At 41.6% G+C, this 24749-nt stretch overlaps 1 protein-coding gene across 5 annotated transcripts in view; it reads right to left on the reverse strand.

Moving 5' to 3' along the window:
* Positions 1 to 3480: 3480 nt before the first annotated feature.
* The window catches only part of herc2 (HECT and RLD domain containing E3 ubiquitin protein ligase 2), a 64757-nt gene continuing 43488 nt past the window's right edge, over positions 3481 to 24749 (reverse strand). For all 5 annotated transcript variants that reach the window (XM_083562281.1, XM_083562280.1, XM_083562279.1 and 2 more), the window contains 26 exons: positions 24562 to 24705; positions 24284 to 24475; positions 24047 to 24200; positions 23449 to 23556; positions 23197 to 23328; positions 22068 to 22226; positions 21809 to 21927; positions 21234 to 21359; positions 20832 to 20987; positions 20629 to 20744; positions 17767 to 17965; positions 16168 to 16382; positions 15531 to 15708; positions 15204 to 15365; positions 14739 to 14830; positions 14107 to 14246; positions 13726 to 13913; positions 13448 to 13645; positions 12518 to 12601; positions 11420 to 11561; positions 10879 to 11073; positions 10646 to 10758; positions 7091 to 7281; positions 6854 to 6959; positions 6112 to 6324; positions 3481 to 4442 (listed from right to left, as the gene is read on the reverse strand). In XM_083562281.1, coding sequence (XP_083418407.1) covers positions 4170 to 4442; positions 6112 to 6324; positions 6854 to 6959; positions 7091 to 7281; positions 10646 to 10758; positions 10879 to 11073; positions 11420 to 11561; positions 12518 to 12601; positions 13448 to 13645; positions 13726 to 13913; positions 14107 to 14246; positions 14739 to 14830; positions 15204 to 15365; positions 15531 to 15708; positions 16168 to 16382; positions 17767 to 17965; positions 20629 to 20744; positions 20832 to 20987; positions 21234 to 21359; positions 21809 to 21927; positions 22068 to 22226; positions 23197 to 23328; positions 23449 to 23556; positions 24047 to 24200; positions 24284 to 24475; positions 24562 to 24705 — 4095 coding nt within the window. In that variant the 3' untranslated portion in view covers positions 3481 to 4169. The remainder of the gene's footprint in view (positions 4443 to 6111; positions 6325 to 6853; positions 6960 to 7090; positions 7282 to 10645; positions 10759 to 10878; positions 11074 to 11419; positions 11562 to 12517; positions 12602 to 13447; positions 13646 to 13725; positions 13914 to 14106; positions 14247 to 14738; positions 14831 to 15203; positions 15366 to 15530; positions 15709 to 16167; positions 16383 to 17766; positions 17966 to 20628; positions 20745 to 20831; positions 20988 to 21233; positions 21360 to 21808; positions 21928 to 22067; positions 22227 to 23196; positions 23329 to 23448; positions 23557 to 24046; positions 24201 to 24283; positions 24476 to 24561; positions 24706 to 24749) is intronic.

Consider the following 24749-nt stretch of genomic DNA (forward strand, 5'->3'; position numbering starts at 1 on the left):
AGAAGAGAGAGATATGAGAAGAGAAGACAAAACAGGATGAAAGGAGAGAAATGAGAGAAGAAAAGAGATAAATTGGAGATGAAAGAGAACAAAGAGTGATAGATGAGAGAAGAGAAATAAGAGGCAAGAAATGAGCAGGGGAGAGAAGAGAGATAAAGGATGAGATGAAAGATGAGAAATAAGAAAAGAAGCAATCGATGAAAAAGGGTGAGAAAAAAGAAAAGGAGAAAAAAAGAATGTGTTGATTAATGAGTGATGTGTAGCTCCGCCCATAATTTGAGTTTATACAGAAGTACATGAGAAGGAGGAGTTTTTATTTGACTGTAGTTACTAATCTGTTCATGTATTTGATCTCTAAATCTCTCCATCCCTCTCTCCCTCTAACAGCCATGATATTTATCCACATCAAATCTCTCACATGAAGACACTGTGTGGAGCTACACAAGCTACCGAGATAACACTGCTCCTGTCCGTTTCTGCTCTTCAGACCTGCCTGATCCATCCTGATGCCCTTCCTCTGGATGGAGTTCTTTTCACCTGGAGACCACTTACTGCAGCTGTGAATGTTCTCCACATGAACAGCCTGAAGATCCATGAAGTTCCTGTGGAGGTTAAACTCAAGATCCATGAAGATGTACAGTATTGTTCAAAACAATAGCAGTACAATGTGACTAACCAGATTAATCCAGGTTTTTAGTACATTTTTCATTGCTACGTGACAAACAAGTTACCAGTAGGTACAGTAGATTCTCAGAAAACAAACAAGACCCATCATTAATGATATGCACGCTCTTAAGGCTGTGCAATTGGGCAATTAGTTGAAAGGGGTGTGTTAAAAAAAATAGCAGTGTATGCCGTTGACTGTACAAACTCAAAACTATTTTGTACAAACATTTTTGTTATAATGATTTAGCAATCCTGTGAATCACTAAACTAATATTTAGTTGTATGACCACAGTTTTTTAAAACTGCTTCACATCTGTGTGGCATGGAGTCAACCAACTTGTGGCACCTCTCAGCTGTTATTCCACTCCATGATTCTTTAACAACATTCCACAATTCATTTACAATTCTTGGTTTTGCTTCAGAAATAGCATTTTTTATATCACCCCACAAGTTCTCGATTGGATTAAGGTCCGGGGATTGGGCTGGCCAATCCATAACAATAATTTTGTTGGTTTGGAACCAAGACTTTGCTTGTTTACTAGTGTGTTTGGGGTCATTGTCTTGTTGAAACAACCATTTCAAGGGCATGTCCTCTTCAGCATAAGGCAACATGACCTCTTCAAGTATTTTGACATATGCAAACTGATCCATGATCCCTGGTATGCGATAAATAGTCCCAACACCATAGTGGGAGAAACATGCCCATATCATGATGCTTACACCACCATGCTTTACTGTCTTTACTGTGTACTGTGGCTTGAATTCAGAGTTTGGGGGTCGTCCCACAAACTGTCTGTGGCCCTTGGACCCAAAAAGAACAATTTTACTCTCATCAGTCCACAAAATGTTCCTCCATTTCTCTTTAGGCCAGTTGATGTGTTCTTTGGCAAATTGTAACCTCTTCTGCACATGCCTTTTTTTTAACAGAGGGACTTTGCGGGGGATTCTTGAAAATAGATTTGCTTCACACAGACGTCTTCTAACTGTCACAGTACATACAGGTAACTCCAGACTGTCTTTGATCATCCTGGAGCTGATCATTGGCTGAGCCTTTGCCATTCTGGTTATTCTTCGATCCATTTTGATGGTTGTCTTCCGTTTTCTTCCACGTCGCTCTGGTTTTGCTCTCCATTTTAAGGCATTGGAGATCATTTTAGCTGAACAGCCTATAATTTTTTGCACCTCTTTATAGGTTTTCCCCTCTCCAATCAGCTTTTTAATCAAAGTACGCTGTTCTTCTGAACGACCCATTTTCCTCAGGCTTTCAAATGCATGTTCAACAAGTGCTGGCTTCATCCTTAAATAGGGGCCACCTGATTCACACCTGTTTTTTCACAAAATTGATGACCTCAGTGATTGAATGCCACACTGCTATTTTTTTTAACACACCCCTTTCAACTAATTGCCCAATTGCACAGCCTTACGAGCGTGCATATCATGAATGCTGGGTCTTGTTTGTTTTCTGAGAATCTACTGCACCTACTGGTAACTTGTTTGCCACGTAGCAATAAAACAATATACTAAAAACCTGGATTCTTCTGGTTAGTCACATTGTACTGCTATTATTTTGAACAATACTGTATTTGGAATGTAATTTATTATAAACAGTGACTCAGGACTGCATTTACCATGAACAGTTCTGCATCTGAGCTTCCATCAGTGCACATTTGAGGTCCTTAACAATGAAAGAACTGTAACTAATGGACATTCAGTATCGAGATAAAGCTGGGTTCGCTTTGGGGTCTGGTTCCTCTCAAGGTTTCTTCCTCATACCATCTCAGGGAGCCACTGGCTCACTCTTCAAGAATAAACTTAAACAATTCTGTATTTCTTTAAAGCTGCTTTGAGACGGAGTGCATTATTAAAAGCGCTACACAAAATATTTCAGCATGCAGGAAATGAAATCTGTTCTTCATTGGACCTTCACCAGAGATGATCAGGAGGAATTTCATTATCTTCCATGTCAGAAAGAAAATGTGCAGAACGTGAGAGAGGGAGAAAACGATCAAATATTTCAATGCGCTCAGAAACCATCGCATCATTGGTAGGGTGATTTATTCACAGGTTTCGAGACTGCTGGTGCTACATCTGGCGTTATTCTGACCACGTGCGTTACCACGTGAGCTAACGTCCACGACAGGAAGTTAGAGCAAAGTGCAAACGTGAAATTCTGCCCTCTTCATGGAAATTAAGATGCAGCTCAAATCACAGAGGTCCTTGACTTGAAGACACGTTCCAGAAGAACACTAGGAGCTGCATTACTGTCCAAAGGAACTCTTTTGAAAGGGATCGTGTGAAAACGTCGATAAATAAAGTATTTTTCTCAAACAGAGCGAGTCTACAAACTTTAAAACCACCTGCTATAGAAATTAATCCACAGTTCTCTGGGAACAAGATGTACCAAAAGTATGTGGACACCTGACCATTCCCCATTCAACATTTCGTCTGTATCTGCTGTTATAATAATTCAGGAACACCTGATTTTTCCAGGCATATGTGGTTCTTCTCCAAACTGTTCCCACAACGTCTGAGGCACGAGATTTTCTCTTCACTTGAAACCTGTTCCATCATGACGAAAAGTGGACAAAGCCAGCTCCATGAAGATCTGCTTTAACATGGGTTGGAAGATCTGTGAACGCTGACTGCAGCCGACGCCTCCTCACCTTCATCAGAATCAAAATCTAGTGAAACATCTTCCCAGAAGAGGGGAGGTGAACAGCGAATGAAGACTAAATGTGAAATGGGTTTTAACAAATAGATGAATCTTATGGTCGAGTGTCCACAAACTTTTGGACGTTAAAAAAAAGAAATCGATTTGAGTTTAATGTTTATTTTATTAACATTATTACATTGGAATGAGACGCCTGGCACGATAACATTATTTACACGTCTGTCAGGAAGCCGAACACACACACTGACACAAAGTAGGCGATTCTCTGAGGGATGGAGGAAACGTCATACGGAGACCAACGCCTTGAAAACAACCCCCTGAATGAGCTCCAGTTAATAGAACACCGACGCCGAGCAATCGGAGCAAAGACGACTCGGGTTATTCACGAGGAAAATAAAACAAAACAAAAATAAACACTGCGACGGAGAAGCGGCTGTAACGGAGCAGAGTGTCCATCGGGGGGCGTCTGCACAGTGCTAGGCTACACGGTCCAGAAAAATAATACAAACACATTGTCTACAATCGATCGAACAATCAAATGATGTCCAATTCGTCTCGTCTCGTCTCGAGCGCTGCTTCATTTTTTTATTTAAATAAACTAAAAAAAATTATCTTCATCAGCTTATAGTGCTTTTAAAGCTAATTGCACAAACATTTTAGTCGTGGTAGTACAGATACGTGTGTGTGTGTGTGTGTGTGTGTGTGTTAAATTTAAACAGACATCTTGCGTTTTTGTTTCCTTCTCTCCTTTTGTTTTTTTTTCTTGGCAGCATGTTTGACGACTCTCTGGTGTGTGTGTGTGTGTGTGTGTGTGTGTGTGTGTGTGTGTGTGTCAGTGTGCAGTCAGGTAGTCCTGCGTGGAGTCGGAGGCGAAGGAATCAGCGTCGTCGTTGTCCGAGTCGTCTGTGGAGTCGTCTGCGGCCGGCTCTCCGGTCAGAGCGATGCGAGCGTAGTCGTCCGTGTCGATGGACTTGCAGAAGTGAATGGCGTACTTCAGTTTCTCCTCCAGCACCAGTTTACACGAGTAACGAGGAAGCTTGAGCAGGAAGAAGCACGTGTACGACTCCGGGAGGAAGTGGTCTGGAGGGTTGTACTTATCCAACACCTGGGAGTTGAGAAACGAGGGAGGAAATAAGGGTTTACTTTATTGATTTTGAGACACGTACAAAAACAAAACAAAAACCTGAATTAATGAAAGAAAGTTCTGTCCTTTTTGTCTCTAACAGAAGAACTTGTGTAAGATGAAGAACAGGAGAGAAGATGTGATCAGTCTCCCTCACTCACACATGGAGGTGGAAGCTTAATGGTTTGGGGTTGTTTTGGAACAGAAAAGGTTCCAGAAAAGTGAAAAACAACAACATGGCAACCATTCCAGACTTCAACACCATGCAGTTCTGTCTGGAGTAGAAGTGACTGATACGTCTGAGTTCTGTACGTGTTATTTCGGGAGTAAACAGACGTCTGGAGTGATATCTATCATGGAACCACCTGCCCAGTCACTGCACCTAAATCCTACTGAACTGCTCTGAGATGAACAAGAAACATCTAGAAGTAATTCAGCTGAACGTTTGGAGAAACAAGTGTCCGGATGCTGAGAGTGTGTAAAGCTGTTCTTCACAAGGGAGGATTTTTCACTGAAAATAAAGTGGAACATCTGGACATTTATAGATTTGGCTGTTACATTACAGAGTTCGGTGCGTAGAAACAAAAGGAACATGCATGTGTCTCCCATGAAACACTGTATTTCACACTTTTCACAGGAACTGTAAATAACAGTCTTTTCTATCAGTAGGAACCAAGAACTACTTCACAAATAAGGCAGACGTGTGTTCAGGAGAGCAAGTGAAAAGGGAGTAAGGCCAGGAATATTGGAGGTGGAAGTGGTGGAGAGTGAACCTAGGCATGAAGATGAAGGTGCACACAGGTGGACTATGTTCTATGAAGGGTCAACAGTGCAAAGTAATGGAGGGTGAGAGAAGAAAAAAAAAAAGATTTTAGGAGGAAAAGAGGAAGAGCAAGAAGGAGGTTTATGGATGTGGTGAAGGAAGACATGCAGGTAGTTGGTTTGAAAGAGGCAGATGAATAGGACAGGGGGTATGGAGACGGATGATCCACTGTGGAGACTCCTAATGGGAGCAGCCGAAAGAAGAATTGTTAAAAAAAAAATCAATAAATAAAAATAAAAAATATGAGTAAGCAGCAATCACAAGGGTCCAAGCACTTCTGTTGTTTATGATGTTGTTAAACACATTTATCACAATTATTAGAATACCGACATTATATTATAATAATGATTGAATAAAACAACCTAGTGTTTAAAAAAAAAATAAAAAATCAATGCAGCAATTTACCACAATTACATAAAAAAACTGTATTTGTCAATTTAGAGTTACATTTAATTTATTGTTTTTATTTCTATTAAACAATAATCAAATGAATGAATTTAGCCATCAGGGGCGATCATTGGGGTCCAAGCACCAATTTATATGTAAGCACAAATGTTCATTGTTTCTGCCAGAGGTTGAGATATTTACAAACAATTACACAGATTAATTAAATTAATAATTTTTTAAAATATTTATTTTATGGAAAATAATATTTTCTTCCCTTCACAAAGAAAATGAAAAAAAATTAAAAATACTCAATAAATAGGGAGAAACACTGCCCCTAGAGGCCGAATCCTGCACTGACTAGCAATAATTGATTAAAAGGCATTAACGTGTTATTGAAGTTGAAATAAATAAAAAAATAAATAAATAAATAAAAATACTCGCCTGCACCACGAAGTCCCGTCCCCGGAAGTCGGCGATGGTCCTGGGGAGGCGTGTTCGTCCCCACACAAACCTGAGGAAGAGTGAGCGTTCCGTGTTGGAGAAGGACTCCATCACTTCCCAGAACCACTGGATTAGTGGCGCGGTTGGCTCCACCCCTTTATAAGTAGCTACTGATTTCAGCAGGTGAAGCGGGATGTCAGGACTGCCACATACCTGTAATACAGCACTGGTACGGTCACGCTGTGGTCTGATCTAACCGTGATCATTCTAATGGCTTTTATAATATACTTCTAGCAATCAACCATCGGTGAAGATTAATTGGAAAAACTGATTAAATCGGTCGACCTCTAGTTATTATAACAGCTAATATAGAGAATAGATGTGGAACCAAATGTTTAAAACGAAGCACATAGTAATCTTATCCTCTGGTGTCCACAAACTTTTCGACCTATAATAAAAATTCAAGTCGACCAATTAAAATACAGCTCATAAGTCACATGATTTGAGATAACCCTCTCTACAGAATTAAAAAGCAATGAGGTGGAGCTGGATAACCCCATAACACCACCACATTAAAACACACTGTGTTGAACTCCACACTGGTAGGAGGAGCCAATCCTCAGATGTTCAGATGTTCTTCAGAGAGCCGAGAGTTAAAATCCCTACTGAAAGGTGAGGTATGAGAACTGTAGTGTGTTTAATAGGGGATATCTAAAGTGTGGTTGTGTGTGTGAGCTCTCACCATGGTCTCCAGCTCATACCCGGTGAAGAGAGAGAGAAGAGGAACAGGCACCACCCGAGCCATACCTTCTCTCACAGCAGCCACCTGCTCATCAAACTCATGCAACCTAAAACACACATACACACAATAAAAACCCCTGTGCTAAAGATATCTAAACACCTGAAGTTCTAGCTGAAAGGGATAAAATACAGCATTGAGTAAGGAATCAGGGTGACAGGAGTGTGGGCTAAACCCTACCTGTAGTTGATGGCGAGACGGACGTACTCGGCTCGGTTGTCCAGGCTGATGTGAGCGTGTTTGGAGCTGAGCTGGACCTCCTGACCACAAGCATTGGGCACAGTGAAGGGCAGAGGGATCGCCTCAAACTCCTCCGCCGATGCCTCGTTATCTCTGATGTACATCAGACCAGGGATAAAGTCTTTATCCACCTGGATAACACACACAACAACTTGAATACAGCAGCTATAAAAGCATTACTGTAGACCAAACACTGACCCAAAAAACAGACAGACAGGCAGATAGAACAAAGAAGTAGATAGACAAACAGGTAGACAGAAATAGAATAAATATATAAATGTAGACATTCAAGGAGATTGACAGACAACGCATACAAGTTGGCAGACAGCAGACAGATATTTAGATAGACAGACAGTCGAGTGAATCGATATGTAAGAAGATAGACAACCAAAAAAAAGTAGACATACAAGTGGCAGACAGACAGATAAGACGGGCAGATGGACAAGGAGGCAGACAGAAATGCAGAAAAAGAGACCGGCAAACAAACAGGTAGACAGACAGACAGGTAGGCAAGCAGACAGGCAGACAGACACAGGTAGTAAGAACAGTATATAAATCTGTGTATTGTTGATTTAGGGACTCCTGCTATAAGGAGATGTTCCTCTAACATTCCTGGAAGGAGTCTCCAGTATAAGTGTGTGTAACAGTCAGTTATAAAGCGGTATCTGAGTTTTCCTACCTCTTCAGGGAGAAGCTTACACTATTGTATTACATTTTTAAGTTGTATTGTGTTCAAGCCTGGTGAGGGACCGAGAGTTTATAGCTTCCATAACGCAAGTGAGAACAGGAACTAACTCGGTTTTAAGTTAAATATAACTATAAATGGATAAAAAGCTTTGGTAATAATAATAAGGCAGTTATCGGCAGCTGATGATGGTGTAGGAGAAATAAGCCGCTCAGGTATGTGCGTTATCGCCGAGTAGTTCTCTGTATTCTCACATCGGTACTGTGGTGCATTTTATTCCTGATAAAAAATAAAAAAAAAACCTGTGTGCTCATTTTTAAATCAGGGTTCAGATTCTTTCTGCTCAGACCTGTGTGTGTGTGTGTGTGTGTGTGTGTGTGTGTGTGTGTGTGTGTGTGTGTGTGTGTCTTCTGACAGCCCGAGGCATAAAGCCATGAACAAGAGCAGCTTTGTGAGTAAAAGGCCATGTTGCGCTCAGGAAATGCTTTGTCGACACGTTTTAGCATCTCATGATTACAGCGTGAACTCAGGAGAGCTCACGCGCACACGCACGCACGCACACACACACACCGTGTTTCTCACATGAACATTCAATACACGTCACACAAAAGTAGAAAAATTTTATTCTATTTTCAGATCTCTGTTATAGCTAGTGACATGAAATTAGCTGTGTATGCGTTATAACCTAGATTATATGTGCATTATAAGATGTCGTAGCTAACAAATTCTGTTTGGAAATGTAAAGCAACTTAACTTAGACCAGACGTGAAACTAACAAATAGGACAGAAAAATGCATATGCACTTAAAGCAACAAAAAGCATCTGTAATGCTTTATAACATCTAGCCTGAATCTGTATTAACACTCCTAGGTCCTAGTAGCATTCGCAGCACTTTATAAAGCATTTGCATGTATGCTGTATGTTCATAGGAACATTATAAGCACTTAATGCATTATAATACCAGGTAATAATAGTTATAACTAGTTATAAAAAGTTACATGGATAGCACATGGGCAGGAGTTTACTGTATGTCTTCATAATGTCAGGGAATATGGTTTTATATGCATTACAAAGCATTATCATATCTGTTCATAAGAACATTATAGGGATCATTTAAATTCAGGTGTAATTTGTATAATATATCTAATTTAATATGCATTATAGCACCAGGAACAAGTCTGCATCAATGCTCCTAAGTAGCTATAAGGCAAGAGTATTACATAGCTCATGTTATAATGCATTATAATACTAGGTCTGATACTAGTAAATGTAAGTAGTTATATGCATTGCAATTTATGACAGACAATGTATTCTTTGCTTTATAATGTCAGGTTACGTAATTTACCTATTAAACTATGTGCTATAACACCAGGCACAAGTCTGTATTAACGCTCATAAGTAGTCCTAATGATATCTATAACACTTTATAAAACATGTCTATATGATATGACTTCATAGCAATGGAATACATAACCAGATTAAAATCTGATCATAAGAACACCGGAGACACTTGTGAAGCATTATAATGCTATGTTTGGCATTATAAATGATTTAAAATGCAACAATTAACCGTCTGATTTCCTAATGCCAGGTTACGTAAAATATGTATTTATTCAGCATACTCTTTACACAAGTATGAATCTATATTTATAAGAAGTATTAAGTAGTTATTAAGTTTTAACATGAGACAGTCATCTTCATCAATGCTGTTTATAGGCTCTTATAAAGAAGACCATCAAAGACTTCTTAAAGTTAGTGCATCTAGGCTGGCTATATAATGTCAGAATGCATAACATTTCATCTGGTCATAAGCACAATGTATACATTCGTGTTGTGATGCATTATAACACTGACAATAAAATTGCATTTGTGTACACTATTACGCGTAGTAGTAAAGTTTAAAGTGTATGTGTATAGTATGATTTATACTGTCAAAATAAACAGATGTACTGCATTGTGTAAGAACATGTTTCTTATAATGCAATATAATAGTGGGTCAGTCATTATAACTTGCCGTGCGTATACTAGTCCCTATTGTACATACATCGCACTATATAAAGCGTACGTATATGGTATACTGGAATACTTGTTAATATGGACAGTGGATAAACTTTATAATGCATTATAGCACTGCATGTGTCATCATATCTTGAAATGTGTGTACTAGTACAGTATTCATAGCACTTTAACGTATATGGTATGACTTCTTAATGTCAGAATACATAATGCAGTACATCTATTAAAGGACAGGTTATAATGCATTATAACACTAAGTTGGTCACTATAACCCAGTTTGTTTACCCAAATATACTGTATATACATATATATGCTTTGTATAGTGCTATGATATGACATCATAACGTCAGATACATTATAATGCATTATAGCACTGTCTGTACATGCAGAACATTTTACATAGCTTTAAGTATTATATAGGAATTCATGACATCAGAATACATAACACAGTGCAATATCTGTTTATATGAACAATGCATTATAGCACTATGTTGTTATAACTCTGAGTTCGCATGGTTAAAGTACATACAGAACACTTTATAAAAACGTATAAGTACACTGCAAGACTTTACAACGTCCGAATATATAATGCAGTACATCTGAACAGGTCATAATGCATTATAACACTAGATCAGTCATTGTAAATTGCACTCTGTACACTAGCACTTACTTTATAAAGTGGATGTACATTAATGAGAGTGTTATAAACGAATTCAAGGTTAGATCATTCGTTTGCTATATGTTTTAACACCTGACACAAGTCTGTTCATAAGCAGATCATGAAGGAGTCGTACCTCACTGAGATCTGCAATGGTGAGGTTCATGCCGGCGAGCTGCTTCCAGACGGGTTCAGCCAGGTACAGGCTGAGAGGACTTCCTGTTCGGATCGCGATACCCAGGAGTACTCCTATACACACACACACGCGCACACACGCGCACACACACACACACACACACACACACACCTTTATAAGCTACAGAAAGCTAATGTGTGTATAAACGTGTGTGTGTATAAGCGTGTGTTTACCCAAGAAGCGGAACATGCTCATGTGGAGTGGACTTTTAGCTGCAGGGTTGAGCAGGAAGCAGTCTCTGTTGGCGCCCGACTCATCTCGGCCGTTCGGAGTGACGATGAGAAGAGGAGTGAGACCGTTTTGTAGCTCCTCGCACATCTCCGCTATGGACTCACTGTAGCCTCCTCCACAGTCATCTACAGACTCACCTACACACACACACACATTATTTTACGGGAATGAAACAAACATGAACGCTGCAGTTACAACTGACACCCACTGTGTCGCTAAACTGTGCTAGGTTTTAAACTTTTTTTTTTTGGTTTTTGCTTTTGCAGCTTTATGCTAGTTACACTCTCAAATCTAGGGGAACGTCTTCCCAGAAGAGTGGAGGGTATTCCGACAGTAAATACTAAATAAAAGTAAAAAGAAGAAAATACCAGTCTTAGGCATATAGTGGAGGATACAGGCTCTTTATTGTTACCTAGAAACTATAAGGTGCCATTTCTTTTTCTCCGGAGAAAAGCAGCGGTACTTGTTTCAGCGTGTATTTACCTACGAACTTGACCTTCCAGACACGATGAGGCAGCAGCAGGCTGTCAGGGCTGAAGGAGATCATCTTGGCGCACATCTGTCCGAACACGGATTTGGTACCGTCGGGTCCGGCGAGACCTCCTTTACTGCGTGAACGCTTCACCTGAGAGACGACGGGAGAGAGAGAGAGAGAGAGAGAGAGAGAGAGAGAGAGAGAGAGAGAGAGAGAAAGAGTGAGAGACGCTAACGTCTTCTTGTTTCCATAGCAACACATCAGTCACAGAGATTAGCACAGCAGACACTGAATGTAAGATGATCTGATCTCTCTCTCTCTCCATCTACGCTGCTCGTTCTCGCTCTCATTCAACTACGCTGCTCGCTCTCTCCATCCATCTACGCTGCTCTCTTTCTCTCCATCCATCTACGCTGCTCTCTCTCTCTCCACATCCATCTACGCTGCTCTCTCTCTCTCTCCATCCATCTACGCTGCTCCCTCTCTCTCTCTCTCCATCCATCTACGCTGCTCCCTCTCTCCATCCATCTACTCTGCTCTCTCTCTCTCTCCATACATCTACTCTCTTTCTCTCTCTCCATCCATCTTCTCTCTCTCTCTCTCCCTCTCTCTCCATCCATCTACTCACTCTCTCTTTCTCTCTCTCTCCCTCCCTCCCTCCCTCATCCAGCTACACCAATCTCTCTCTCTCTCCATCCATCTATGCTGATCTCTCTATCCATCTACACTGATTTCTCTATTTCTCTACATCCATCTAGTTTCTCAACAACTATTCATTTGTGTGCGTTTCACTTTTTTGTCTGGTTGCTTTTTCCCCCCTCTTTTTCCCCTTTTCTTTTGTTGTTTTATGTTGGTCTTTCTTTCCTTGACATTCTTTTACCATATCATGTCCACTTTATATGTTCTCATTCTTGCTTGCTTTTTCTTTCTCTCTTCTGTGTCTTGCTTTCTCCTTTTCTTTTTTCCTGCCTTCCTCTGTCTCCTAATTTTGGTCTGTCTTTGTTCTTGGCATTCCTCCTCCATAAACTTTTTGGTTTTATTTCTTGCCTGAATAGACAAAGTGTGTGTGTGTGTGTGTGTGTGTGTGTGTGTGTGTGTATATATACCTGAATTCTGTTGAGCTCTACGACTGGTCCATGTTGTCGGTCTCTCACCATCGTAGCCTGCACAACCTTCCGAAACGCAGCCTCCTGCAAACAGAGCGATTAAAAAAAAAAAACACGTTTGCAAATAATTAAACATCAGGAAACAAAATAACCTGCGAAAATCACTAAATAACACCATTTATTATAACCATTATATCTGATGTTTGTCCTGAATATATCTGATATATGTCAGAACATCCAATCCATAGACGTAGCTGCAAGGAGCGATTGACAAACCCAATCACCAAAGGTGCAGCGTTGGATCACACTTGACCATAACTGATTAATCAACTGATTAATTATTTTGTTTTATTTTTTCTTTTAAAAACAATGTAGACTAGCACTGAACTTTATAAAAAAAAAAAAAAAAAAAGAAACAGTACTGAATCATGAAAATATGCTAAATAAAATAAATATATTAATTATATTAAAAAAATATTTAGGAAATTAAAAAGACATGCATTTAATCAAACAAAAAAGTAACACTACAAAAAAAAAGTTACATACAAAAATTTATTGGAAAAAAAAAAATCAATAAATAGCAAACGGCATCACACTGTATAACGCAACCCGGAAAAACTATTAACGAAAATCCACATAACTTTGTATGTTACTGTACAAGTTTATTTGGAGCTGAAGTGAAATTCAATTGTTAGTATTTAAAATGAATTAGGATTATAATCATGATTATAATAATATTTATAATAATAGCTCATTTTGATTGGTGCTTGGACCCAGATTATATTTGAACTATTTATTATGCTCTTAAAACAACATGGGGAATTTTGTGTGTTTATATCCCTTTTTTCCAGGAGAGTCTGCTTAAAAGTAATGGCTGTAATTAATTGCTTTATATTGTGTGGATGAGGGGAAGAAGATAGGGTTACTGACCTTTCCCTGTGAGATGAGGATGCCCCGGAGTGTGTCGAAACCCACAGAAGGGCCGTGTCCGGTCTGACCGAGACGCCCCTCCAGATCGAACATTGGAATGCAGGGGCAGAAGAGCTCAGAGATGTGGTGCAGGAGGAGCAATCTGTTCCTCAGGGCCATGATGGGGATCTCCTGCAGGTGGTTATACTCCATGGGGACCTGGCATCACACACACAGATTTAGATGTGTTGTATTGTATACACACAAGTCATTTTCAGAAGGACTGTAACACTAAGTACCTGAGCAGGAAGTTTGCCGGCGTTGGTGGGTTTGCTGGTGGACCATGAGAGTGTGTGTGCGGAACCACAGGCCACCCTGTTGATCTTCTTGCCCTGCAAAGCTCCTACAAGCCTGGGTCTCTGGATGGCGTTGGTGGTCCCATCTCCCAGCTGACCCTCATCGTTATCACCCCATGTATACACTTCTCCTAACAAACACAGACACACACACACACCTATCTGTATAAACACACCAAAATCAATGTGTTTTAGGTTTAGGGGCGGAGCTAAATGGCATTGTTAAAATCTGGTTGGTTATTCAGCCCGCTAATCAAATAACCAAACGTTGTTGATTAGCATCATAGAAAATCTTTTACGTTCATGCATAAATAAATATCCTACCGTCTTCGGTGCAGCAGACGCAATGAAGAGAGCCGGTTGCTATAGCGATCACCTTTTTGCCCTGCAAGCCCTGGACCTGCCGGGGTCTGCGGACATGATCGTCTGAGCCGTGACCGAGCCTGTGGTAGTCGCCTTTTCCCCTAAGAACACACACACACATAGACACAATAATCCACAGGTATAAGGTGTAATTTTAAGTCAAATACGTTTGTACTTTTATTCAAGTAAAAGTTTAAAGGGACACTTTTTCTGGAGTAAAATCACTACTAGAATCGATTAAGACCTGGTTAATTAAATGTGGTGTGGAAGAAGTTGACCGGCCTACGCAGAGCCCTGAGCAAAAAGCAGACTGGAATGGAGATTGTGAGCCAGGCCTTCTCCTCCAACACCAGCTCCTGACCTCACAAATGCTCTACTGCATATATGGGCAAACATTTCCATGGAAACAATGCAAAATGTTATGGAAAGTGTTCCCAGAAGAGTTGAAAATGTTACAGGTGCAAAGGGGGAACCAACTCCAGGTTAATGTCTATGTATTTAGAATGTGATGTCATTACAGTTCCTGCTGATAAATTAGTCAGGTGTCCCAATACTTTTGCCCATAAAGTTTGTGTGTGTGTGTGTGTGTTTACCATGTGTACACAGCTCCAGATTTGGTGAGAGCGACTGAGAACTGTGAACCGCACTCCACTTTCACTACACCCAGTCCTGTCAGAGAGTCAATCTACAGAGAGAGAGAGGGGGAGAGAGAGATGCACAGGAAATAAATAAATAAATAATAAACAGAAAGAGAGAATTGGGGGACCAATAGTAAGAGAGAAAGAAAGAAAGACAGGAGCAGAGAGAGAGGGAGAGGGAGAGACAGAAAGGGAGAAAGATGCACAGAAAGGAAGAGACAGAAGCACAGAGTATAAAAGACAAAAAGATAAAAAAAAAATAAAAAAAACAGGATGAGAGATGCACACAGAGAGAGAGCGAGAGAGGGGGGGGAGGACAGGTAGGAGGATGAGTGTACACAGTACAGAATAAAGACACACAGTGAAAGGGGGAGGGAGACATATGTAGGAGTATGAGTGATAGAATAATTCTGTCCATACCTTCATGGGCACTTTACAGCCGTCGCTGCCTCCTCGTCCCAGCTTGCCGTAATCTCCGTCTCCCCACGACCACACCATGTCATCATCCGTCAAACACAGTGTCTGAGCGTCACCGCTGCCACACGCTACGTCTATCACCCTGTGTCCCTGCAGAGCATCCACCTACACACACACACACACACACACACACACACACACACACACACACACACACACACACACACACACACACACTGATGATGCTTCCTAAACAACTCTACGTATAATCACAACTCTCTCTCTCTCTCTCTCTCACACACACACACACACACACACACACACACACACCAGTTTGGGTTTGAGCTGGTCCTCACTGTCTCCGTGTCCCAGGCGGCCGTAGCGGCCCTTGCCCCAGGTGTAGAGCTCTCCGCTGGCTGTGATACAGGCGCTGTGAGCTCCTCCTGCAGCGATATCCACAACCTCGACCCCTCTCAGAGACTCGATCACTCGCGGACGATCACACGGGCTGAGGGGCAAACAAACACACAAACAAACTATAAACATCATACAGCTTCAAAAATCAATACTATATCAGTCATCAATAATAAATAAATGCACCCTGTAACTAGACAGATAGAACTTCTGTCTCTCAATACAAACTCAATCTACCTACCTAGATAGAGAGAGAGAGATATAAAATATATAAATTATATATAATAAAAAAATACCTGTCCAATATCAATGCAATAAATATTAATAAAATAAATATTATGCATAACAAAATTGATTTAAGATTTAATACAATAAAATGTACCCATATTAATTGATTAATAAACCTGCCCAAACTACAGTAAAATGTACCCCATCTCCTTACTACAAGCTGTACATACAGTGACACCTGTTGGCTAAGTTGTGAACTGCGAGACAGAACAAGTCTATGACTTGCTAACAATCATGTGAATAAATTTTCCTTTCCCCTCCACACCTCCTATTTCCATGGCCGAGTTTTCCGTCCTCTGCCTCTCCCCAGGAGTAGACCTCTCCCTCGGAGGACAGGGCCAGACAGTGTTTTCCCCCGGAGTTCACCGCCACCTTGCGGATGAACACGTGCTGGATGGACTCCAGTAGAGTCGGCGTGGACACGGACTCTGTGCCACCGATCCCCAGACGCCCTCCGGCTCCGTAACCCGTAGCATAGAGCTGGAATGAGACGCAAGAATGATTATTTCTTCTCATATTGCACATAATTGCTGTAATTACGTTACACTTTTTAAATACACAAAAGAGACTGAAATAACAGTTTATTTATATTAAAAATACACCCTGTGTGGCCAAAGTGTTTAAACAGCAATATTTTCCAGTGGTTCTTCCTGAAATTGTTCACACACTTTTATAGGAGCTCTTAAGAGGAACTTTTCCCTTTACTTAAACTAGGAGACCCAAACCTGTGCACAAATCCAGCTCCATGAAGATGCCCTGCTATAAAGCTCCTACCCTAATGAACATCGCAGGTCTCCTCATCTCAACTACATCAGGACAAACTTCCACACAAGGTTGTCGAATTGGAATTGTCCGATTTAAAGGAGGAGAAAGGCGACGCCCAGAGCGGATCTTCCACGGTGCTGCTTCCCTGAACTGTGCCCACCAATATACGAGAATTTATTAGCAGCATTTGATGGTGGAAGATCTTTTTCTACGGTGAAGGTTTGTTTATGTCGGGCTTGGCGGCACTAGGGTCGGGCAACACCTTCTTATTCTCAGATTTATGAAGGGTGCTCACTGTTCCCTACCAGTCACCAGAAGAGTAGTTCCAGAATGAGAGCTCTCCATGGTGCTGGAGGCTTTGTGTCAACAGCCTTTTAAGCCCCTGGGAAATGTATCTCTTAAACTTTGTCCTTCAAGACAGTTCTGCTTTTGGCATGCACACACTGTTCATTCCTCATGCACCAAATTCTCTGCAGAGGAGCAGAGGTTTCTCTGCGAGTTTTCTTCGACAGGACTAGTCCTTTCAGGAAGTGCGACCAGTTCTTCATTTCTTAAGCCCTCTTGAGCCAGAGATTTAAATCCCATTTCTAAGCAACAACACTCTCTTAGGCATATGAATCTGAGGAAGTGCGGCCACCAGGGGGCCTCTGAGCACACGCCACTAAAGGCATGGCTGCTCCTCGGGCTCTGATTACAGGGGTTTTCCTGCAGGACATTTGTGCCTCTTCAGGCTGGGCCTCTCCACATACACTTGTCAGATACTACCGGCTTGATGTTTCATTTTTTATTTGTATTTGTATTGCGCTTTTAACAATGAACATGTCTCTAAAGCAGCTTTACACATAACGTGGTGATAAAAATGAATAAGATGTTCTTTATAAGTGTAAGATTGTCCCTGATGAGGGAGCTGATGGTGACTGCTCCACATCTCTCCACTTGATGTTTCAGAAAACCGAGATTACGTACAGTAACCTATTAAATAAATGTGGAATGGTAGGTCAGGTGTCCACAAACTTTTGGCTGTACGGTGTATCTAGTGTAATACTTTTTAAAACCGTTTTGCTACGTGTCCAGGACACGTCCTCTCTCTCTCTCTCACCTTGCCATCTGCCGTGACGGCGAACAGCGTTTGTTCTCCTCCGATCAGCTGAACGGGCCGCAGCGTGGCGAGGGCCTCCGTCGGCGTCGGGACTTTGACCTTTGCCCCTTCTATGCCGCCTAGTTGTCCTCGATGGTTGTGACCCCAGCCGTAGATGGTGCCGCTACCTCCCGCCGATAGAGTCCAGTCGTCCGGACGCCTGAAGTGGAGCGGTTTAGAGAATATAAAAATTGAAAATGGATGCGATAGAAGAGCGATCTCTCAATCCTCCAGAAATCACACACTCAAATATAATCTGTACAGGAGTCAGGAGAGAACATGTTCATCTCTCAGCTCATGTACAGAGCAGCTGGCAGATAGCTAGTGCTTTCTGTTAAGTTTCATAATAAACAGGTGCTTAGTGGACATGGTGTGGTAACAAAAGAGAAAAAATAAAAAGAATTTTTTTTTTTTTTAATACAAAAGTTTTTTTTAAAATACTGGGTGATTTGACTCTTTATGGTTATTTACAGTGGGTACAGAAAGTATTCAGACCCCCCTAAATCTTTCACTCTTTGTTATATTGCAGCCATTTGCTAAAATCATTTAAGTTCATTTCTTTTCCTCATGAATGTACACACAGCTCCCCATACTGACAGAAAAACACAGAATTGTTGATTTGCTGTATTGCAGATTTATTTAAAAAATAAATATCACATGGTCCTAAGTATTCAGACCCTTTGCTGTGACACTCATATTTAACTCAGGTGCTTTCCATTTCTTCTGATCATCCTTAAAATGGTTCTACACCTTCATTTGAGTCCAGAAATGTTTGATTACACTGATTGGACTTGATTAGGAAAGCCACACACCTGTCTATACAAGACTTTACAGATCACAATGCATATCAGAGCAAATGAGAATCATGAGGTCAAAGGAACTGCCTAAAGAGCTCAGAGACAGAATTGTGGCAAGGCACAGATCTGGCCAGGGTTACAAAATATTTCTGCTGCACTTAAGGTTTCTAAGAGCACAGTGGCCTCAATCCTCAAATGGAAGACGTTTGGGACGACCAGAACCCTTCCTAGAGCTGGCCGCCGGGCCAAACTGAGCTATCGGGGGAGAAGAGCCTTGGTGAGAGAGGTAAAGAAGAACCCAAAGATCACTGTGGCTGAGCTCCAGAGATGCAGTCAGGAGATGGGAGAAAGTTAACCATCACTGCAGCCCTCCACCAGTCGGGGCTTTATGGCAGAGTGGCCCTATGGAAGCCTCTCCTCAGTGCAAGACACATGAAAGCCCGCATGGAGTTCTCCAAGATGGTGAGAAATAAGATTCTCTGGTCTAATGAGACCAAGATAGAACTTTTTGGCCTTAATTCTAAGCGGTATGTGTGGAGAAAACCAGGCACTGCTCATCACCTGTCCAATACAGTCCCAACAGTGAAGCATGGTGGTGGCAGCATCATGCTGTGGGGGTGTTTTTCAGCTGCAGGGACAGGACGACTGGTTACAATTGAGGGAAAGATGAATGCGGCCACGTACAGGGATATCCTGGACGAAAACCTTCTCCAGAGTGCTCTGGACCTCAGACTGGGCCGAAGGTTTACCTTCCAACAAGACAATGACCCTAAGCACACAGCTAAAATAACGAAGGAGTGGCTTCACAACAACTCCGTGACTGTTCTTGAATGGCCCAGCCAGAGCAATGACTTAAACCCAATTGAGCATCTCTGGAGAGACCTAAAAATGGCTGCCCACCAACGTTTACCATCCAACCTGACAGAACTGGAGAGGACCTGCAAGGAGGAATGGCAGAGGATCCCCAAATCCAGGTGTGAAAAACTTGTTGCATCTTTCCCAAAAAGACTCCTGGCTGTATTAGATCAAAAGGGGGCTTCTACTAAATACTGAGCAAAGAATCTAAATACTTAGGACTATTCATGAGGAAGAAAAACTTAAATGATTTTAGCAAATGGCTGCAATATAACAGAGTGAAGCATTTAAGGGGGTCTGAATACTTTCTGTACCCACTGTATATAACAAGTCCTGTTTACTGTTAAACCAAATCAAGAACAAATCTCCATTTTATCACAATTAAAGGAAGGATGGATGGATTGATTAGGTTAACAATAGGGATGGATGGATGAATGGCTTGATGGTAGATAGATAGATAGATAGATAGATAGATAGATAGATAGATAGATAGATAGATAGATAGATAGATAGACAGACAGACAGACAGACAGACAGACAGACAGACAGACAGACAGACAGACAGACAGACAGACAGACAGACAGACAGACAGACAGACAGACAGACAGACAGACAGACGGGATGGATGGATGGATTGATGGATTGGTAATTGGAACGATGGACCAAATGGTCACATCAAACAAAGCATTTTTCATTATTATTATTTTTAATAATTATTTAGGGTTTTTTATTATTTAGTTTTGTATAATTTTTTCTTGAAATATTTCTTTTTTTTTTCTTTCTTATATTATTTTGCTTTTTTATTACTTAGTTGTTGTTGTTGTTTTTTTTTTTCATTTTATTTATTTCGTTTTTTATTTTATTTATTTAGTTGTTTTTTGGTTTTTTTTTCCCCTAGAATTTTCTCCCTTATATAAATAAATGGACAGACAAACTGATTGATGTAGAAAAACCTGAACAATTTCTGAGATTAAAATGGAATTAGAAATCATATTTAAATTAGGAATTGAAATCAGTGTCTCCTGGTTAACTTTATGATAAAAGCCTCTCTGATCTCAGGACAGAAAGAAACCCCCACTAAGAAAGTGTATCAGACTGTACAGCATGGTGCTGCTAGTTACCACTGGGGCTCTTAGCTGCTTCTCAGATGTGATTTTTGTTTAAGCGCACCTGTTCATCCACTGCACCAGCTGTTCATCGTGTTCTCTCTTGAACAGTTCGTGGCTCTCGTGAAGCACGTTCATGTTCTCGTGGTCCGCCATCAGCTCGCGGATTTTTTTTGCGACCTTCGTGAAAGAAACAGTAAAAAAAAATTAATAAACAACTCAACTGGACGAAAAATGTCACCTCAAAAAAGTGGGCGGGGCTCACACCTCATCCAGGAATAGGCGTGGCAGGGGCGTTCGCTTATCCAAAGCCACGGCCACTCGAGAGGCGGTGCAGTAGCGTCGAAACCACGCCCACTTATGGGTCTCGGCACAGCAGGGAAGAGTGTCCAACTCCAGATCACACGCGAGAGCTACCAATACCTGAAACACATTCATCAATTAATCACACACACACACACACACACACACACACACACACACACACACACACACACACACACACACACACACACACACACCGCTGCTCAATTTAATCTCTTACACACACACACACACACACACAGCACAATTTAATATCACACACACACACACACACACACACACACACACACACACACACACACACACACACCACGGCTCAATTTAATCTCTTACACACACACACACCTTGAAGAATGGGCTATGAAGGAGCTGTTTGCCTCCTCTGACAATAGGGTCCTCATACTCATACTGCCTCTGAAGAGCCTCTGGAAGCCCCTTAACCAAAGCAGCAAGAGCACTGCCTGTAAAACTCTACAACAAATACACAACAATGCACAAATACAAACACGTGAATTTATATATAGATATATACACACACACACAATTGTTTATTTTTTGGGTATAAAGTTACATATTTGTAGTCTTTGGGTACAGGGCTTTCGGTTTGGTACTGAATGAAATCCTGTTTACATGCGAAACAAAGATAAAATCTATGTATGACTGAGTGAGTGGCGCACGCTGCCGCACCAGGAAACACCATTTAATTTGTGCATGCATAAAAACGCATAATCATAAAATGCAAAGAATCCATAGTGCTAGCATTAGCTGCTAACCAGGAAGTGGCTAGCAGCTAACGCTATGGAGTCTGATTGGTCAGGAGGTGTTGATTAATTAATTCTAGAACAGCCTCCCTGACTGTGTGCGTTTATTGTGTAGAGGTTTAATTAGTGTATGTAATGACTAGTTTCTGGAGGACTGACCACAGATCGAGCCTCTCCTTCACCATCCCCGAGCAGCCGGTTAATGTTTATGGACTGGCCGTATTCAGTAGTCAGGAGTTTGCGTAACCTCTGCAGGGCCCACATACGATGTCCGGCCGCTGGAACACACACACACACACACACACACACACACACACACACACACACAAAATCAGAATAGTGAAAAAAATTATTGAAAGCAGCACTCAGAATAAGTTATTTTTCCACTTCCTGCATCGATAACGAAGTGCAGACATACCCAGAGCGCTGAGCTGCGCGCAGGCGGCCAGTGAAGCAGCAAGGCGCGGCACGATGCTACGGTTCGAGGCGAAGTTGAGACGGAAGTCCAGCAGGCAGGTCACTAAGTCCATAGAAGGGCAGGACAGGATGCAGCGATCGGACAGGAGGTCTTTAGGACCTGGGGCAGATTTAACAATAAAATAGCGACACTTTACTAAAGACAGGGTTCCTGCAGGTTTCACACAATCAAAACACTTGTTAGAGCTTCTTTAAGACCATTAAGAATTACATTTAAGACCTATTTAACCACAAACTCACAATACTTTGTTAGAAAGTGCCTTAAACAAACCCTAATAAAAATATTTTCAAGCAAAGTATTAAACTTCCCTTCCCCACAGCTGAAAAATTAAATGTTTTAAATGATAAAAAAGACCTAGACATTTTTTGTGCCCTTTGAATGGGCAGTGTTTAGTTATTTACAATGCGTATTGAAGTGAAGAATATTACTTCTGAATATAGTTTGATGTGTTTCCAAATATTAATATTGTTTATTTGTTACTTTGCCACTGTTTATTGTATTGTTATGCTATGGTGAATGTTAAGTACTGATATATTACTACTTGTTTCTAGAACCACACACAAACACAAAACTACTGGCAGACCTTAATGGAAATAAATACTCAGCGAAGCAAGAAACATCTTTGCTGCGTTTCGATCACACGTACAGGCAAGTGTCCCAATACTTTCGCTCGTATATTATCGTTAGCTCGCAAAACTATAATAATTAGATCTATTTTTATACAAATTTTCTGTAAAAAAAATTTCCACCGGAATCACAGTATGGTGCAACACGTGTCGTTTGCCCTCTTCCACATACCCAAGCGCACTAATGTATGCAATCGTCCAGAGACCAACAGGAGAGACAGCGTACGGCCCTGAAACGAGGCTGAAACGTGTCTGGCATGAATTCAAGGCCAGAATATGCGTAATTAAAAAGATCATGCTTGCCTTGACTGTCTGGTAACCATAGCAACCTGAAGCAAAGCTAGCTTTTATATAAAATCTGTGCCAGCTGGGTTATATTTTTAGAAACAAGAGATGAACCCACTGATGTGTGTGTGTGTGTGTGTGTGTGTGTGTGTGTGTACCCGCTGCAGGCATGATTGGATAGACAGTGAAGCGCCAGCCCCAGCCATTCACAGAGCCGTCACTGGTGAACTTCCACTTCAGCTCGTCTCCTGGAATCCTCAACTCGCTTGACCAGTCTGACCACTCGCGCCCTGAAACACACACACACACACACACACACACACTCCTCAACCACTAAAAGTGTTACCATTTAAATCAGTCATTTTCAGCTCTGAGACCCGAGAGCGGGGGTGTATGACCGGTTAAGTCACCTGATCGAACAGAGACGATTCTATTGGCTCCGTCCATGACAGTCAGCGGATCGTGTCTCCTCTCTGTAGAACACTGTCGGTCAAACTCAACTCGCAGACCCTCCGCACCTGAAGTGGTTTCAGAAAATGAAGAAAAAAATAAGGGTCCCAAAGAAGAAGAAGAATTTACAAAAATAACGTGCAGAAGGCACCAGATATCATCTTCTGTGTCTATAGAACTCAAGTCCATTTCCTGTTATTTAATACATTTAAAATTTCGTATATAAGTATAGATGCTTCTTCTCCAAATTTTTCACCCAGTTCTTAAAACACAATTGTGTTGGAGTGAAAGATCTCCTGCTATAGAGCTCCAAACCCTATTGAACACCTTTGAGTTGGGAGAATGTGAACGCTGACCTCGTCCAGGCCTCGTCACCTTCTCATCTCCATCACTACTTGTCTTTACTAACAACCTTGTGGTTGAATGACTTTCCACAAATCTCCATGAAAATCTAGTTGAACATCTTCCCAGAAGAGTGGAAGTTTATAATAAGAGAAAATGGGAAATGGGAAGAAGCACATTTCAATCTGATGGTCCACAAACACACAGGTGTGTTACCTGGGATTTTGACTGTTCCGCTGGTGGAGGTGTCGTCAGTGTAGGGGTGACTGCTCTCCACCACCACAGGCTGAGAGGACAGACGGCCGCTCTGAGAATCCGTGGCCACGTCCTCCAGCTCAGTCACACACAGCTCCAGTAACATGTCAGCCACCTGAGAACGTACACACACACACAATTACCTTCATATATCAGTGTGTGTAAAACCACATTGTTCAGATTATAATGCAGGTGAACCTGTGGGTAGGCGGTGCCCATTCCAGACAGCACTGCAGACAGAACTTCCTTCCCCTTCTCTCCTGAGCGCAGATTCACAGCCAGCTTCAGCAGATCAACCATCACACGCGTATCATCGGGAACAAGCAGACTGGAGAACTCGTCCAGGTACTGAGGCTCGGGGCCGGCGGCTTTATTCTGGCTCTCGGAGTCCTGGAACAAATGATGAACGGATTACAACACGTATATTTACGTTTAAAACGACACGTCCGAGCACTCAGCAGTGATGTAACGTGAACCTCTTTGGTCTTGGTCATGGTCTCGGCAATGATGCTGGCCGCACCGGGGTCGTCCGTGACGGGGATAAAGGGCCGAGAGGAAGCGGCCGCTGCCGAGGGGGTCACGGCAGATGACGGGGTAACGGCATCTTCAGAAGACGCCACCTACAGGACAAAAAAACAAAAACGTGAATTAAATAAACGATGCT

Source organism: Silurus aristotelis (assembly GCF_946808225.1).
Source record: "Silurus aristotelis genome assembly, chromosome: 2".
NCBI lineage: Eukaryota > Metazoa > Chordata > Actinopteri > Siluriformes > Siluridae > Silurus > Silurus aristotelis.